This window comes from Prunus avium, chromosome 4 (assembly GCF_965620075.1).
Source record: "Prunus avium chromosome 4, drPruAviu1.hap1.1, whole genome shotgun sequence".
Taxonomy (NCBI): Eukaryota; Viridiplantae; Streptophyta; class Magnoliopsida; order Rosales; family Rosaceae; genus Prunus; species Prunus avium.
Genome location: NC_142287.1, coordinates 19382689 through 19399319, shown reverse-complemented (window position 1 = coordinate 19399319; position 16631 = coordinate 19382689). Strand labels below are relative to the sequence as shown.

At 35.9% G+C, this 16631-nt stretch overlaps 3 protein-coding genes across 11 annotated transcripts; 2 read left to right on the top strand and 1 right to left on the bottom strand.

The window, feature by feature from the left end:
- Window positions 1–542: 542 nt before the first annotated feature.
- LOC110747067 (UPF0481 protein At3g47200-like) lies at window positions 543–4043 on the top strand. The gene is made up of 3 exons (XM_021947275.2): window positions 543–727; window positions 2412–3748; window positions 3842–4043. Coding segments are annotated over exons 2-3 (1323 nt in total). The 5' UTR covers window positions 543–727; window positions 2412–2426; the 3' UTR covers window positions 3843–4043.
- Window positions 4044–4589: 546 nt separating this feature from the next.
- Window positions 4590–6510, top strand: LOC110747064 (uncharacterized). Its single transcript, XM_021947271.2, has one exon. It carries the CDS (start codon window positions 4729–4731, stop codon window positions 6328–6330), a length of 1602 nt encoding a protein of 533 aa, XP_021802963.2. The 5' UTR covers window positions 4590–4728; the 3' UTR covers window positions 6331–6510.
- Window positions 6511–6590: 80 nt separating this feature from the next.
- LOC110746536 (F-box/kelch-repeat protein At3g06240-like) lies at window positions 6591–14380 on the bottom strand. Of its 9 annotated transcripts, none has more exons than XM_088252211.1 (6): window positions 13130–14380; window positions 9668–9778; window positions 8473–8709; window positions 8138–8277; window positions 7014–7079; window positions 6591–6848 (listed from the first exon to the last, which is right to left on the bottom strand). In XM_088252211.1, exon 1 carries the CDS (start codon window positions 14311–14313, stop codon window positions 13156–13158), a length of 1158 nt encoding a protein of 385 aa, XP_088108337.1. In that variant the 5' UTR covers window positions 14314–14380; the 3' UTR covers window positions 6591–6848; window positions 7014–7079; window positions 8138–8277; window positions 8473–8709; window positions 9668–9778; window positions 13130–13155. The 9 variants fall into 9 exon arrangements, with proteins under 9 accessions (XP_088108337.1, XP_088108338.1, XP_088108340.1 ...); XM_088252212.1 differs by having other exon boundaries at window positions 7019–7079; XM_088252214.1 differs by having other exon boundaries at window positions 7019–7079; window positions 8427–8709; window positions 13130–13158.
- Window positions 14381–16631: the final 2251 nt, after the last annotated feature.

Below are 16631 nucleotides of genomic sequence, written 5' to 3'. Positions count from 1 at the left end.
ATGCCTTTTTTGCTTAATATTCTCTCTCGAAAATACTTTAATATGCTCAATTTGATAATCATTTTAATTTTATACTAGAAAAAAAAAAGCAATAATAACGTTTTTATGTTGTTTTCTATTTAAAATTATGAGCATAATAAATAAGGTAAGCTGTCTGTCTGTGGCATCCTTTTCTTATACGTACCCTTCTTGTATATCTCGCTCATCCATCGTATGTCACTTGGCAGTTGCAATCACAGACTCACATGTCACTGCTTAATCATTTTTAGAAAAACTTTATGTGATGGCTGGATTCGTATTTAATTCATATTTAATCTTTATGTCACCAAATTTTAGATGCTACAAGGATTCTGGCACTGTGGTCTCTGTCTCCAAATTCTAAAGACTTTTTTAGAGACAAGACCTTCCATTCGAAATTAAAAGGACCAAAAATTATGAGCATAATAAATAAGGTAAGCTGTCTGTATGTGGCATCCTTTTCTTATACGTATGCTAGTATGCTACCTACCTTGTTATTTTCCGTGTAAACAATAAATCAGATTATTCAAATTTTTAGGGCCAACATAAAGAGACCAAAGAAACGGGAGAGAGACCTAAGCTGCTACTGGTCTTCGGATCAGAGAGAGAGAGAGAGAGAGAGAGAGGAGTGGAAATGAGAGGGCAGTAAGCGATCACATGTTTAGGGAAGTTTTGCAGCTCAAAAGAAATGGGGGCGCGATAACACACTGTAAGTACTTCTTATTATTATTACTTCCATTCCATTAATTTCCAGCTTCATTTTCAGTGGAACTTCTTTGCAATTTTCATGAGCTTTCAGCTTAAGTTTTTCGCGAAATGATGTAAACGGCCCTGCAAAAGTCAAACCGTACTTAAAGTTCGAGAAAAAAACATCGTCACCTCCTTTATCGGTTAAATCGATTAATAAATTCGCTTAAGTACCATATGCATGCTAATGCTAGATAAATACCAGAAAAATTTAAGAACCATCTAATCAGAATTTATACGTTATTATACAAATTATAGTTTAATTAAGAAAAACATGTGTCTTTTTTCTCTTTATGGCGAATGACATAAACAAATATAACATTAGCACATAAGTTTAAAACCCTAACTTTTCACAGACGTATCAAACAGGGCAAGAGTTTTGCTATCAAGATGGAGCAAGTTATTAGCAAGAATCCAAAATATGAAGAAACCAAATGGCATGAAACCAAAAATTTAATCCACTCTTTCTTTGTCGTTAGCTCTTCGAAACCTCAATTGGAGGCCAAAGCTAACGATCTCGGCAAAATCCAAAAAGGCAAGCCGTAGCTGTATGATAATCCAGAAAATCACTCATTCTTTCAGCTTTTTGTTTTCTTATCATTTTCTCTCTTCTCAATTAATATCCTTCGAAACCTCATCATTACCTCTGTGTTGCTCTCTCTCTCTCTCTCTCTCTCTCTCTCTCTCTCTCTGTTTTTTTATTTCTAACATCTTAATGGCTTACAAGATTTAGCTTTTATTCATTATGATTAATAATAACATTAAAAAATATATGGCAAAAGACAGTTTGCTTGCAGTTCATTGTGTGTGTGTGGGTCGAGAGTTATAATCCATGTATAACTGTTACAAGCCAAAAAATAAGCAGTAAAAAAATAAAAATAAAAACAAAGTTAGGGATGGAAAAAAAAAATAATCAAAAACCTGTAAAGCTTTAGAAGAAAGAGGAGGAGGATGGGAAAGTCATTAACTGAAGAATTCTAGAGGATAGAGAACGACGAAATAGGAAGATTTGATAAAACATTGATTGAGGATAGAGAAACAAGAAAGAGAAAGTCGATTAATAATTATTTTCAATATATATTTTTCTTAAAAAATATACAATTAGTTTAGTTAATCTTAGCCGTTCAATCCATTTCAATCTAATGGTTGAAAACTTGTGTCAAAACTTATGTCAAAAATTTAGTGTTACGGAAGATTATTTTGATCAAAACAAACAAAATTGAAAAATAGGCTTTTGAATTCTCCCTTTAGAAATAAAGAAAAGTTTTAGTTCGTAACATTTAGCTAAATCAATTGTTTGTTAAAGGATTATTTTGTTTTTTCCCTACTGTATTTACATGCTTTTTTTCCCTACTGGATATGTGTCTCAACGTTTATATGCAGTATATATGCTGTTCAAATTTTCTGTATAATTAATAATGAACAAAGTTTTCTGTAGATTTGTCCCATAATCTCCTTAAGTTTATGTTTTCTCCGTATATTATGTGTTGGGACGTTGTAAGCAAAATGTCATAGCAAAATGCTAGATATTAAACTCCCCACTCTAGGTTTTAATTAAAAATTAATTTCAGTATATATGCATTTAATTTGGATGAATTAAATTCTAATTTTTCTAATTTTTCGAACATTTTTCTTCTCAACTGAAGCTCACACAAGCTGAAATGAGGAGAAGGGCAGGAAACAATGAAGCTCCAATAAATATAGAAAATCCCTATATTTTATTGGCAGCTTCCATTAGACAGATGTTGGATACATCTGTCTCGAGAGAAGGACATTGCATCTATAGAGTTCCTGCCTATCTACGATGCAAAAGCAAAGATGTCTACACGCCTTCAGTAATATCCATAGGCACACTCCATCATGACAACGGAGACTTAAAACCGATGGAAGAACTGAAAAGGAGCTACCTGAAAAAATTCCTGCATAGGGTCGACGTACGCTTGGAGGTCTACATTAAGAAGATAAAAGATCAAGAAGAAAAGTTGCGCGCTTGCTATGCAGACGTCATTGAGTTCAGTAGCGAGGACTTCATACAAATCATGATGGTGGATGCCGCCTTCGTGATAGAGATTTTGTTGAAGTTATGTGGTCACCGTTTCAACCCATTAGGAGTGGATGACCACGATAACATCTCCAGCAAGTCTTGGATAATAAATTATATTATGCCAGACATGCTCAAGTTGGAAAATCAAGTGCCGTTTTGCATCCTTGAGGATCTTCTTGAACTACAGAGAATTGCAGCCGATGCCAACAGTAACATTACTTATGTCATTCCTTCGATGATGAACCTCGCCTTTGAGTTCATCAATATGACATTTAGTTCGACGAGCATGGTACAGAACGTGGGGATACTAGGTTCTTCAAGTTTGAAAGTAGAACACTTTATTGCGTTTTTAAGACTATTTTATCTCCCCAAGGATTCACATATTATTAATATAGGAGGGGAAGTGAAAGCTGTAAATGCACCGAGCATCTCCGAACTAGAGATGGCTGGAGTAAAAATTGTGTGGGGATCAAGCACAAGCTTATCTGCCATACGATTCGTGGACGGAATTCTAGAAATTCCAAGATTACTGATTCACAACGGCAGTGAGCTTTTGTTTAGAAATATTGTTGCCTTTGAGCAATGTCATGGCTGCCCTTCTTATGTAAACAGTTATCTTTCCATCTTGGATGATTTTGTGAACGCACCGATGGATGTGGAGTTGCTTGTTGGGAAAGGAATTTTTATAAATATGCTAAGCGACCACAATGAGGTGTCTACTCTGATTAACGACCTTGGCAAAGGGGTTGTCATCTCAGACTTCTATTTTGGAAGTGTTCGTGAGGAGTTGGACCGCTACTTGAAAAGCCCGTGGATCAAATGGAAATCCACTTTGAAGAGACATTTTTTCAATTCTCCTTGGGCAACAAAGCAGATGATCCCATTCATTATCATTTTGATGTTGACTATCATCCAAATGGTCTACTCAACCATTAAATAGTAAGTTTAAATAATAATAACCATAAATATTCTTTAATGATTTTAGTAATATAATATTATTAACTTAATATTTCCAATTGAATTTGCATGCAGGAATTGGAGCTAACCTTTCATCCATCCAATGAAAAGGCAAGCCAATAAAGCAGCTCATGATCAATCTGAAAGGCGGCCTTCATGTGTGATTGTTTTTTTTTATTTCTTTTCGTCGAACGAAGCCTTCATGTGTGATCTTTGTATTTACTTTTTTGTATTGTTATCATTTCAATGACAAGATCACATTAAAGTGTTTGGTAAAGTTGTGGAACCCTGCTTATTATTTCTAACGCTTATCATAAAAATAAGTGTTTGGTAAAGTTGGGTTTCTTTGTACAAAACAAATCGTCTTCTCACTTTTCTTCTTCTTCTCCCACTGCATCTCCAAATTTCAGTCTCAATTAGAGAAGTTGATTGCTAAGAACGGCAACTCACTCATCATAAGTTAAAAAATTTCATTATAAATACATCAAATTACAATCAACTTCGTTTGGTGGGTTGGACTGGATTGATCGAGATTGAGTTTGGAGTGTTGTACTGAAATGACTTGGATTGGATTAGACTTCAAATCCTATTGAGTTGTTGAGTAAGCACTAGAATGGATTGGACTTAAGTCTAGTCCATTGTTTGATACAAGGTCACACTGGACAACATCGAACTTCATCTTATTTTTTAATTTCAAAATTAATTTATTGTTTATTAGATCATTTAACATCATAAAAAATTAATTAAAAACACATCAAATTACAGAACCAATATTTATAAAAACAATTATATAACCAATACATTCAACGAGATTGAGACTTCAATAAAATAAAAAATAAAAAAGAGATTGGGTCATGAACACTCAGAGAAAAAAACTACAATACGAACTGCAATTTGGCTACTTTGTCAAGTGTTGGTCATGAAAATATACAAAATAGGAGAGCTTCATTCATCTTTAGTCCATGGCTTTTTGGCTGCGTCGAATTTCAAAATCTTTAATTCCCATACCCATCAATCAGAAAACCCGACTGATCAATACAGACTCAGCACCAAAAGATGTTGCCAAAGCCATCCGTGACTCATTCAGAAGCAGTTGGAATTGGGACACTCTGACGACCAAATTTGAATCTGTTAAATTAGATGGAGGGCTCGTCGAGAGTGTTTTGTTAGAATTGAAGGAACCCATTGATGCAAAACGTGCTCTGGGTTTCTTCCACTGGGCAGCTCACAGGAAAAGCTTTGAGCATGGGGTTTGGTCCTACTCCATAACCATTCATATTTTAGCCAGAGCCAGGTTGCTCATGGATGCTAGAGCTTTGCTTGAATCAGTTCTGAAGAAAACTGCTGAAAATGGTTCCAAATTTTCAGTTGTGGATTCATTGCTTAGTAGTTATGAGGTTACTGCTTCAAACCCATTTGTGTTTGATTTGCTGTTACAGGCTTATGCTAAGCTGAGAATGTTTCAGACTGGTTTTGATGTTTGTTGCTATTTGGGGGAACATGGGTTGCCTTTAAGTCTTATAACTTACAACACTCTGCTTCACGTGGTTCAAAAATCTGACCAGACTGCTCTGGTTTGGAAGATTTATGAGCATATGGTTGGAAAAAAAAGTTACCCAAATGAAGAGACAATCAAAATCTTGATTGATGCTTTGTGCAAGGAAGGGAAGTTGAAGAAATACGTTGACATGTTGGACAGGATCCATGGGAAGAGGTGCTCTCCTTCTGTGATTGTGAATACTAGTCTGGTTTTTAGTATTTTGGAGGAGGGTAGGGTTGAAGAAGGTTTGATGTTGTTGAGGAGAATGTTGCAGAAGAATATGGTTCTTGATACAATTGCTTACTCATTGATTGTTTATGCTAAAGTTAAACTAGGAGATGTATGCTCAGCATGGGAGGTGTATGAAGAAATGCTCAAGAGAGGTTTTCGAGCAAACTCTTTTGTCTATACTTTGTTTATGGGAGCACGTTGTGAGGGAGGAAGAATTGAGGAAGCACAAAGCATGATGAATGAGATGGAAAATATGGATTTGAAGCCGTTTGATGAGAGCTATAATCTTCTTATTGAGGGATGCGCTAAAGCAGGAAGAGTGGACGCAAGCTTGAGTTACTTGAAGAAGATGGTGGAGACCGGGTTCATCCCTTGTCGTTCGGCCTTCAATGAGATGGTCGGGAAGTTATGTGAAACAGGGGATGCAGAGCAAGCAAATGCAATGTTAACTATACTGTTAGATAAAGGGTTCTTGCCGGACAGCATCACATACGCTCGTCTGATTGACGGGTATGGGAGAAAAGGTGAGATTCAGGAAGTTGTGAAACTCTATTATGAGATGGAGTCCAGGTCGCTTTCTCCAGGAGCGTTGGTTTTTACATCCTTGATAAAGAGCTTCTGCCAGTGTGGGAAAGTGGAGGAAGCAGAAAGGTATTTTGGAATCATGAAAGATCGTTCAATAGCCCCAAGTTTATGTGTATATGAGACATTGATTGCCAACCACTTTGACAAGGGCAATGCAGAAAGGGCCCTTCACCTTAAGAATGAAATGGAACTCATTGCATCGACTTAAATCAATGAACTCTCATTCGAGTTGTCTTGTAATTCTCTTTTTAGTGGGTTGGAACAGATCATGGAAAGATGAACAGAAACGAGAAGCACTTTGGAACCAATTGTCTTGTAACTCATCTGTCATTACAGCATGCTCCCATAAATATCAAGGCTCCATTTGGATGGAGGTATTTGAAATAAATTACTTGAATTTGACAATAGGGTAAATTTGAATATATTTGAAACTATTATCTAAAAAAGAATATATTTGAAACAACTATATGCACGGAATCATTTGAAATTCATTTGTTTTATTATTCTGATACATGGATTGTAATAGTTTAAATAAACAATGTAAACATATTGTCAACTGGATTCCAACATTTGGAATCACTTCATCTGAATTCCTAAGATGTAATGGGAAATGAGCGTTACAGAGAATTATGAGAAAAGTTTTGTACTTGTACATCACTACTATAGCTAAACCAACCACTTCTGGAGTCTTGAAGCTCATTTCCCATGGTGAATCCATATTTGCCCCTGCGACACAAGTATGGAAATTAATATAATATTTTCAATTTCATTTCTACAAATAAATAAAACAAAATAAAACTTATCATAAATCTATTTTTATTTTGGTCAGAAGCTTATCATAAATCTATTTAAATTTGAAAACTGAACAAACAAAAAAAATTCAGGAAAAACCTTACGAGACAAGGGCGCAAGTGATGAAAACAACCATGCTGGCGGGAGAGGACAATCCACCATTTCCTCAACAAATTACATGCAATCAGTTAGCAAAATCATTGATGAAAACAAAGAATAAAGGATAATCAACCTACAATAGAAAAAAAGTTTGGCCATGACTTGTACAAGAGCCAGGAATAAATGACATGAGGTACTTATTAAAAGCCAAAGATAAAAAGGAAAAAGTAATGACAACGTATCAGGAATTCACAACAGGATTCTTTTGACTCCTTCATTTCCTTACAAAGCCAATCTAACAGAAACACCCAAAATGAGTGAGAGATATGAGTAGTACGAGGCTAGCCAATATATAACATCAAGGACTTGTATCTATGAGCCCAGCTACCACGTCTAACAAGAAGGGTTTGTTTGGATGTGCTTTTGATATATTGAAAGATAATTTTTAGATGCCTAAAACGGTTAATCTTTGGCAAAAGTAGATAAAAATTCTTTTTGGAGAAACTTTTAGTGCTTCCTGATCAAGAAACACTAATAGGTTCCTTATCCGAAAGCACTGTCAAGTGAATCTGCAAAACCACTAGAGCTTTTGAGGAAAATTTCTATGTGCCTCTATCAAAAAGTGCTACTGAGCAAAAGTTCTTAAACATAAGCACTTCAAAACAATCCCAAAAATTTGCTGTTTCCTATTGAGTACCTAGCTCTAGAAGGACAAAAGGAAAGTCAAATTATGAAAAGATTTAGCAGATAAATATTTGGCATGAAAACATTATTATGTTCGGATATACTACAGTAGAATGGTGACAAAAAAACGCATAACAAATCCTGCCTAGCCTATGAATATTTATACTATCTTTGAATAATTTCCAGGCTGAAAAAGACTGACATGACAAAACTAAAACCACAAAAATTCATCTAACAAAAAAATGTATGCTCGTATGTGCGGTGATCGAAGCAACTTCTTCCGACTCCTTTTAGTCAAAGTACAAGCTAAGCACTTGTATTCAACACAGGGACCATCAAACAATGGTAGAACTATGAAAACCTTATTCAGTCATGCACCAAAAATACAGCAACAATTTAAAACATTCAAGAAAGTCCAGAAAGAGATTGAGTGGATTTACCTTCTTTACCTCTCTTATCTACAGTTGTCTCATGCTTAATGTTCTCAGTCAATAACGTAAGGGTAATAGGTGAAGCAAGGCTCTCCCTGTACATCCCAGCTCTACCAACTTCAGGAAATCGATAAATTGAAAGATTCTGACTGCTTCGTAAAAATTGTGCACAACCAACAGGTCATTGCACAACAACGGGAGTTAGAAATGCATGATTACGATTTGGAAACTCATCCACATTCAAAGAGTAGAGTGAATTATGTTCCAATTTAGAGAATTACATGGTTTAGATCCACACCTGAAGCAGCATAACAACCTGACTGGCAGCCATGAAAGAATCTCACCTATTATCTTCATCGGGAAGTTAGGGTTTCCATCAGCTGCTCCCTCATTTTTTCCAGCCACATTTCCTCGGGAACAACTAGAAAGTGTGGCCTGCGTGTCTTAACAAAATGTAAGTTGTGTGTTAATGCTGAGTCAGACTCCGGGTAGAACTTGTCAGGACTTGACTTGCAGTTGTTGTTGGAGCTGGGCCAGTCAAACTTGGGCCTTCGGGCATGACACTTGATAATCCAATTGACCTTGCAAATAAAAACAATTTCCGTTATTGTGGACTCCAAAACAATATGCCTAGAAGAAAAAAAATGATTGCATATTTACGTTTTTTTGAAATGGGGGAAGTAATGAATCAGGGAAATCATGAATAGGCGAGAAGGAATGGGCATGGGATCAACTATTCCCCCTAATCGGAAGGTATTAGCAAATACAACGGAAGTTAGGAATTGGAATAATTTCAATACTCATTAACAAGTAAACATACCATGAAAATCAAACTTCTAGAAAGAGTAAAGCATCCCAATAGAAAGGGAAAGAAATAAAAGAAATTCTTGACTTACATAGTAATTTTCATACGAGTACTATTTTAGTCCCTTTACTTATTCACCACCAAATGATGTGAAAGTACGTTTATTCAAATACAAGGCCACTGTAAATGTAATTTATTCCGAATAAACAGGCGTAGCCGAGAGACTGTTACACCATTCCAAGAAAATCCTTAATACTTTCAGAGTGTCTGTAAGACAGACAATGTATATTTGGCCCTATTCAAGGCTAGCAAAAGTTTTGGTTCTTACAGGATTCAGTTTGATACCAATGCTTTATTTAAGCACCAGCAAGTTTACAAAATTGCAAAGGGGAGGCCTAATGCCTTATTTGAACTCACGAGTTGGGGGTGGGCTAATTCTCTCAACCAGTTATGCTAACTTAAAATTTAAACAAGCATTGTAATCAAAGATACAGCGGCAATTAACAACCTATAAACTTTCATTTGAATTGTCTAGCAATTTCTTTAAGGATGTTAGAGCAGATGAAGAAAACATCAACATAACCTAGGAGTGCTTTGGAACCAATTTATATGCCATCATTCCAAAATGAAACTGATCTATCAACGAAGATTTCACAAAGAAAACCTAACACGTTGTTCAAACCAAAAAGATGCAACGGGAACAGACGGACAGAACCGCTGGAAAAGCTTTGTACCGGTACATTCTACGGTAGCCAGCCAAACCAACCAATTTTTGGGTCTTCAAGATCATTTCTTCTAGAACCAGAAAAGGAACCTAATGTCTTCTGGAGAAAACAGATCTGCTCCTGTGACACAAGGATGGCATTACGTAAAGATTTCCCACAGCCATTTCTATAAAATGAAAAAAGTTCATAAAATACCAGTATTCATATCTTTACAAAGTTCATAACTGAATCATAAATGCATTTAATTTGTAAACCGAAGACAAACAATAAAAGCATGGAAAACTTATGAGAAGGGAGCACATGTGACAGAAACAACGGGGAAAAGGGGCAACTAGCCACAATTTCTTTGAAAAATAACATTAAATAAATTAGCAAAATCATTAATGAAAACCAAGCATAAGAGAAAATTATCACCGTAACAATGTTGGAAATTCAACCCCAGTGAATATGACTCATAGAAGAACCAGGAATAATCAATCACATTAGCCACTTATTAAAAGCCAACAGAATAAAAGGAAATGGAAACATATTAGGAACTCACAACCGAGCTCTCTTGACTCCTTGATTTTATTACAAAACCAATCTAACAAACAGAAGCATCCAAAATCAGTGAGATACTAGTTCTATAGACTCATTAATCATATAACTTCATCGACTTGTATCTATACACCCAACTACCGTGTCTAACAAGAAGGATGTATTTGGAAGTGCTTTAAATGTGTCAAAAATAATTTAGATAACCAATATGCCTTTATTAACATTTGGAAGAAATAGACAGAATGCTATTTCAGTTAGAGAAACAATTTCTGTGCTACATGAAGAAGCACCTAACAGGTGCATTCTTCAAAAGCGTTAATGAGAACAAAAAAATGCCTACGAAATCCTACCTGTCCTATGGTCTTGTTAAATCCAATTAAAACGAACATGCATGCTGCTCTGAATCATTCCATGGGTGAAAGAGACACATAGGATAACACTATACTGCAAATGCAGCACACAAATTCTTGTTATTAAAAACAAAACAAAAGGAGGGAAAAAAAAATACAGACTCTGATATTAAGAAAGTCTAAGCTCGGCATATTAAAACAAGCAGCATCAACCAAAAACTATTATAAATAAATAAATTGTGTCCAACAAGCGTGTAGTGCTTTCAGTTGTGCCAAAACTGCTTTAAATATATATAAAAAAGAAGTTTTTGTTAATACTTGGAAAAAATAGACAACAATGCATTTTTGGTTGGAAAAACAATTTCAGTGCTTCATGAAGAAGCACATAATAGGATTCTTCGAAAGCATTTTCAGGTCAATATGCAAAACATATTTGAGTTTCAAATGAAATCGTTTGTCTTTTAGTGAACGCGGTACCAGATGCTCCCTATAGAAGTACTTCAAAACAGGCCCGAGCGTTTTCTGTCTCTTGACAAGTATCTAGCAAAGCACTACTCTACAACGGCAAAAGGAAAGTAAAAAGTACGAGAATGTTTTTTTTTTTTTTTTTTGTCTGAAAGTACAAGAATGTTAAACAGAGAAATATTTGACATGAAAGATTATTACATTCATGAATCATGACATACAACATAGGAACAATGCCGAAAAAAGCATACTTCTGCCCGTCCTATGGTTTTGTTAACTACCAAATAAAGCGAACGTGCATAGTGTTCTGAATCATTCCATGGGAGAAAGAGTAAGATAGGACAAAACTACAATACAAATGCACCACCAAAATCCTAGTTAATAAAGAAAAAACAAGTATAATTTTTTTTTTCGTAATAGCAGTTTGGTTTCCGAGTATGGCTGCCATTTCATTGATAGAAAAAGAAAAAAGGAAAACATACAGGCTCAGATATTAAGAGAGCCGAAGCTTGGCATATTAGAAACAATCACCATCAGCCAATAAAACTATAAAAACCTCATGTCCGACAAAAAGGGTGTATTTTCCAGTGCTGTTATTGTGTCAAAACTGCTTTGAGATTACCAAACACACTTTAAAAAAAAAATTAGCCAAAAACAGACAACAATGCTTTTTCAGTTAGAGAGACAATTTCAGTGTTTCATGAAGAAGCATGTAAAGGTGCAGTCTTCAGAAGCATGCCTAGGTACAGTCTTTACAAGCATTGTCAGGTGAATAGTTTCCAAGGAAATATTTTATGTGCTTTTAGCAAAAACAGTACTAAATGCTCAATATAGAAGTACTTCAAAACAAGCCAGAGCTTTTAGCAGAGAACCACTGTACGAAGGCAAAAGGAAAGTAAAAGTATGAAAACATTTAGCAGAGAAATATTTGACACGAAACACTGTCACATTCATGACACACAATACAACAATAGGAATGATGATGAAAAACATATGAAATCCTGCCTGTCCTGTGGTTTTTTTAAACACCAAATAAAATGAACATGTATACTGTTTTGGATCATCACATGGGTGAAAGAGACAGATAGGATAAAACTATAATGCAAATGCAGCACAGAAATCCTTGTTAAAAAACATTTTTTTAGTATAATTGTTTTCTGAGTAGGCCTGCCATTCCTTCCACAGGAGAAAAAAAGACAAACTCTGATATTAAGAAAGCCTAAGCGTGGCATATCAAAAACAAGCACCATGAACCAATAAAACTATCAAAAACTCGTCTCCAACAAGAAGTGTGTACTTTGAAGTACTTTTAATTGTGTCAAAACTGCTTTTAGATAAACAAAGATGCTTTTTTTTTAGTAATTGGAAGAAATCGACAAGATTGCTTTTTTTAGTTAGAGAAACAATTTCAGTGCTTCATGAAGAAACACCAAACATGTGCGTTCTTCAAAAGAATTGTCAGGTCAATGCCAAACATATGTGAATTTGTAATGAAATCGTTTATGTGCTATTAGCAAACAAGTTACTAGATGCTCCATAGAGAAGTACTTCAAAACAGGCCCAAGCTTTTGCTATCGTCTAATGAGTATCTAGCAAAGAACTACTGTACACAGGCAAATGCAAACTAAAAGTACGAAAACATTGAGCAGAGAGATATTTGACACGAAACCTGTTACATTCAGGACATACAACAACACTAGGACTGATGATGAAAAGCACATACAAAATCCTGGATGTCCTATGGTTTTGTTAACTACCAAATAGATTGAACATGTATTCTGAATCATTCCATGGGTAGAAGAGAGATAGGATAACACCATAATGCAAATGCAGCACCAAAAATCAATGTTAACAAATAAAAAAAAAGGTATAAAATGTACTTGGTTTCTTAATATCAGTTTGTTTCTGAGCATGACTGCCATTCCAATCATTGAAAAATAGAGAATAAATACATGAACACTCTAATATTAAGAAAGCCTAAGCTCGGCATATTAAAAATAAACACCATCAACCAATAAAACCATAAAAACCTTGTTCAATAGTGCATAAACAATACCGGAAAGAAATTCAAACAAACAATAAAGTCTAGAAAGAGATTGTGTGGATTCATCTACTTTACCTCTTCTATCTGCATTTGTCTCATGCTTAATGTTCTCGATCAGTAATGCCATAGTAATTCGGTGAAACAAGACTCTCCAAGTAGGTTCCAATGCAATCAACATGGGGAAATCCAGGGATTGACAGATTGCAAAAGCTTTGTTCCTTAAAATTGTACATAACCAATTGCTTCTGGAACACCAACAGATCATGATTTTCCTTCCAAAAACCTGAAAGTGATAATTCGGAATAAGGGATGGAGATCTTTATCTTAGTCCACGACTGCCCCTCTCCATATTCATTCATGACCCAAAACTCATTATAAGTTCTTTCATCACTACAATGTGTTAAACATAGGCAGTCCCTGAAGGCCCCCAACACACAATCTCCCGCATCACTGGAATACTCAACCGGCAAAGGAATTTCTCCAGCCTGCTCCTCTTCTAAAAGGAAAGCTACAATCATGGATGTCTGGTCTGGTGTTTCCATTATCCAATGAAGAGTTCCATTGAGCAGGACCGCATGAAAGGTATATGCCCCAGAATAGGGAAGTGAACACTCAAGCTCTTCCCATGAACCGGTTTTCAACGAATAGACACAAAACACAAGCATATCGTAAAACACAGCAGAAACCACCTTGTAATCATCAGTGGAGTGATCAAATCCAAAACCCAGGTGTTGTATATTATCTGGTGCCTCTGGCAGTTCCTCGGATTCCCCGGTAGTTGGGTTAACCAGATATATCGTCATTGGCATTTCAGCTAGCTTGCACAACAACAAACCATCACAGTAAAAAAGGTCTACAACCCTGTAAGATGGTAGGTCACCGCAAACCAATTGGGCCTCAGGGGCAATCAGATCATCAGCACCATGATCATTATTCTGATTCAGAATTAACTGGTCGAGGTTAACAGAGTAAAGGGAACAGCAACCTGGCTCATTGAAAATGAGTCTTCGTCTTTGGTAGAACACATCATCGTTCTCAGAAGTTTTGTCAAAGTGCATTTTGATAAAATTAGGGTCAGCGATGAGAGCATTCCATGGCTTAGATACACACCTGAAGCGGCCCAACGACTTGACTGGCAGCCATGAAAGAATCTCCACTATCAGCTCCCACCGGAGGCTAGGGTTCCCTTTGTCCATCAGCTGCTCCGCCATTTTCTTGCGCAGCTTCGTTCTCTCAGGAGCAGACCAAGCGTTCCCCATGGCCAAAAGCACAGTGTCCCTTCTTTTTCGCTGGAGAAAACCAAGCTTTCCCTAATGCCCCGTTTGGTTCACTTAATGGATTTGAGGGGAAATCAATTCCCATGTCATTTTCCAAGGAATGGGAATAAAAGATTCATTTCCCACGGGAGATTTCACTTTGTTTCCTTTCCCATGTTTGTTTTAAGTAGGAATGGAAAACAAAATTTGTATAATTTTCTAATTATACCCATATTAAATCAAATAAAAAAAAATGCATTTAATGATACGTTGTAATTATAAATTGTTCATAGGGACAAAATAGTCAAGAAAATTGTGCATTGAATGTTGTCTCATTTTCCCAAACTTTCCCATGAAGAGGGAAAACAAAACCCAAGTTAAGAGGAGGGCTTCACTTTCCCCTCTACTTTCCCATGTACCAGGAATCCGTTTCCCATGCCTGGACTTCCCAAACATGGGAAAGCAATTGAATTTCCATTCCCAAGCCTCCTTTCCCATGAACCAAACGACCCCTAAAAGTAAAGTGGTCTAATTTGACGCTGGGTGGACTAAATTTTGAGCGGCCCCTTCAATTGGGTTGGACTCGGTTTGTAGACTCGTGATTTTCAAATTGGGCTTCCAGTTGGGCCAAATTTGGGCCTACGTTTATTTCTGTTGAAAGACATGGGAGCGGAATCTCTGTCCTGGCCAATTAGCCTAATTCATATCTGCAAAATGTTTTTTTAACTGATTAAAAAATTCTAGTAGGTTTTTCAGTTAGATGTGAAAGAGATGTATTCTCTATACTCCCTTCATAAAAGAAGATGAGTAAAAATCTCATAAAATATTACGAACAACAACGAAATCCCCTATGCCAAATAGAATATATTGAAGATATAAAAAATATATATCCGTTACAAAAAAAAAAAAAAAAAAAAAGATGGTTTGTTTGGTTTTGTTTCTACTTTCATCGTGTTACATTTATACATGTAATGAAAAAAAATTACCTCAAAAAAATTTAGTATATAAATGTGTTTCCTAACATTTCTGTCTCTATTTGATGAAACATAGTATTGATTAAAAAAAACAAAATTTTATCGAAGGGAAACAAATAGAGAATAAAGGAAATGTAGTGTATAAATGTGTTTCCTAACATTTCTGTTTCAATTACTTCATCCAAAAGGGTTATGGATCGTTATTTCCCAATTACTAACGAAAATGTTGTGCCAAGTGCCGAGTCCCAGAAAGAAAAAAAGTTATATGAAAAGTTGACTAAAAACAAAATACAATGACAGTTTCTGAAAGAACTTAACTCAAGAAAAGAAAAAATAACAAAAATATGAGATTGTTTTTGTGATGATCCCACACAGAAGCCCACGGTGGAGCAAAATTGGTGTGTGGATCAACCATGTCTTGTATCTATAAATGGCTAAAAAGGCACTGGTCAAGGTATAATACCATTCAAGATCATCTACAAAGTAATAAAAACCTCATGCCAATAAGACTTCTTCTAAGACATTAGAAAGATGACCAGAGGTTTTGAGGACAAACACAAATCGGCTTTTGTTTTCTGTTAAGGATCAAAGCGCGCTATTGTTTATGACTTTGTGCCTAAGCTGTGACGAAATGTATGTATAAAATCTCTCTTGTGTGGCTCATGGTTTCTTTTTACTGCAGAAAGAGGAACATTTGGTTATATTGCTCCTGAGATGTTGTATAAAAATGTTGGCGGTGTCTCTTATAACGTACATGTCTGTAGTTTCGGAATGTTTTTTTTTTCCTTATGGAAATGGCAGGGAGAAGAAAGAGTTTGAATGGATTTTCAGAGCATTCAATTCAAATTTGCATTCCTTTGTAGTTTTGTGTGATCGTCTCTGTGTTATCGTGCATGCATATGAAGCCTACTGATTGTCCTTTTATGGAGAAAGTCATGGAGATGCTTGAAGGAGAAATTGAAGGCCTAAAAATGCCTAGCAAGCCACATGCCAATATGTTATGTATAATAAGAATCCAACGTGTACTGTTTCTCGTCTTTGTGCTATGCAGATGGCTGTTACTTCAAACCAAATGCAGATTACGGTGCAAAGTCTGCCATAGTTGCAAGAATTCAGCCTCCTCCGGGATTTGGTATACGAGCTGGACCACAGTTGCAGAGTTAATTGCTTGAAATTAATCATCAAAAGTTTGTAACCACACAAGTGTACAAAATGATTCAAAGTTCTGTCCTAATTCTTCTTTATTTGTATTAGTCTGCAGCAGCTACTGAGGGGTTAGTTTGATCTAGCCTTGTGGTTTTCTATGGTTTGGGAGAGGCCATTGCTTCTGCATCATGCAAGTACATT

Bases quoted from the DNA above. Each gene is read 5' to 3' on its own strand.
- LOC110747067 (XM_021947275.2), top strand. From the start codon at position 2,427: ATGAGGAGAAGGGCAGGAAACAATGAAGCTCCAATAAATATAGAAAAT.
- LOC110747064 (XM_021947271.2), top strand. From the start codon at position 4,729: ATGGCTTTTTGGCTGCGTCGAATTTCAAAATCTTTAATTCCCATACCC.
- LOC110746536 (XM_088252208.1), bottom strand. From the start codon at position 14,313: ATGGGGAACGCTTGGTCTGCTCCTGAGAGAACGAAGCTGCGCAAGAAA.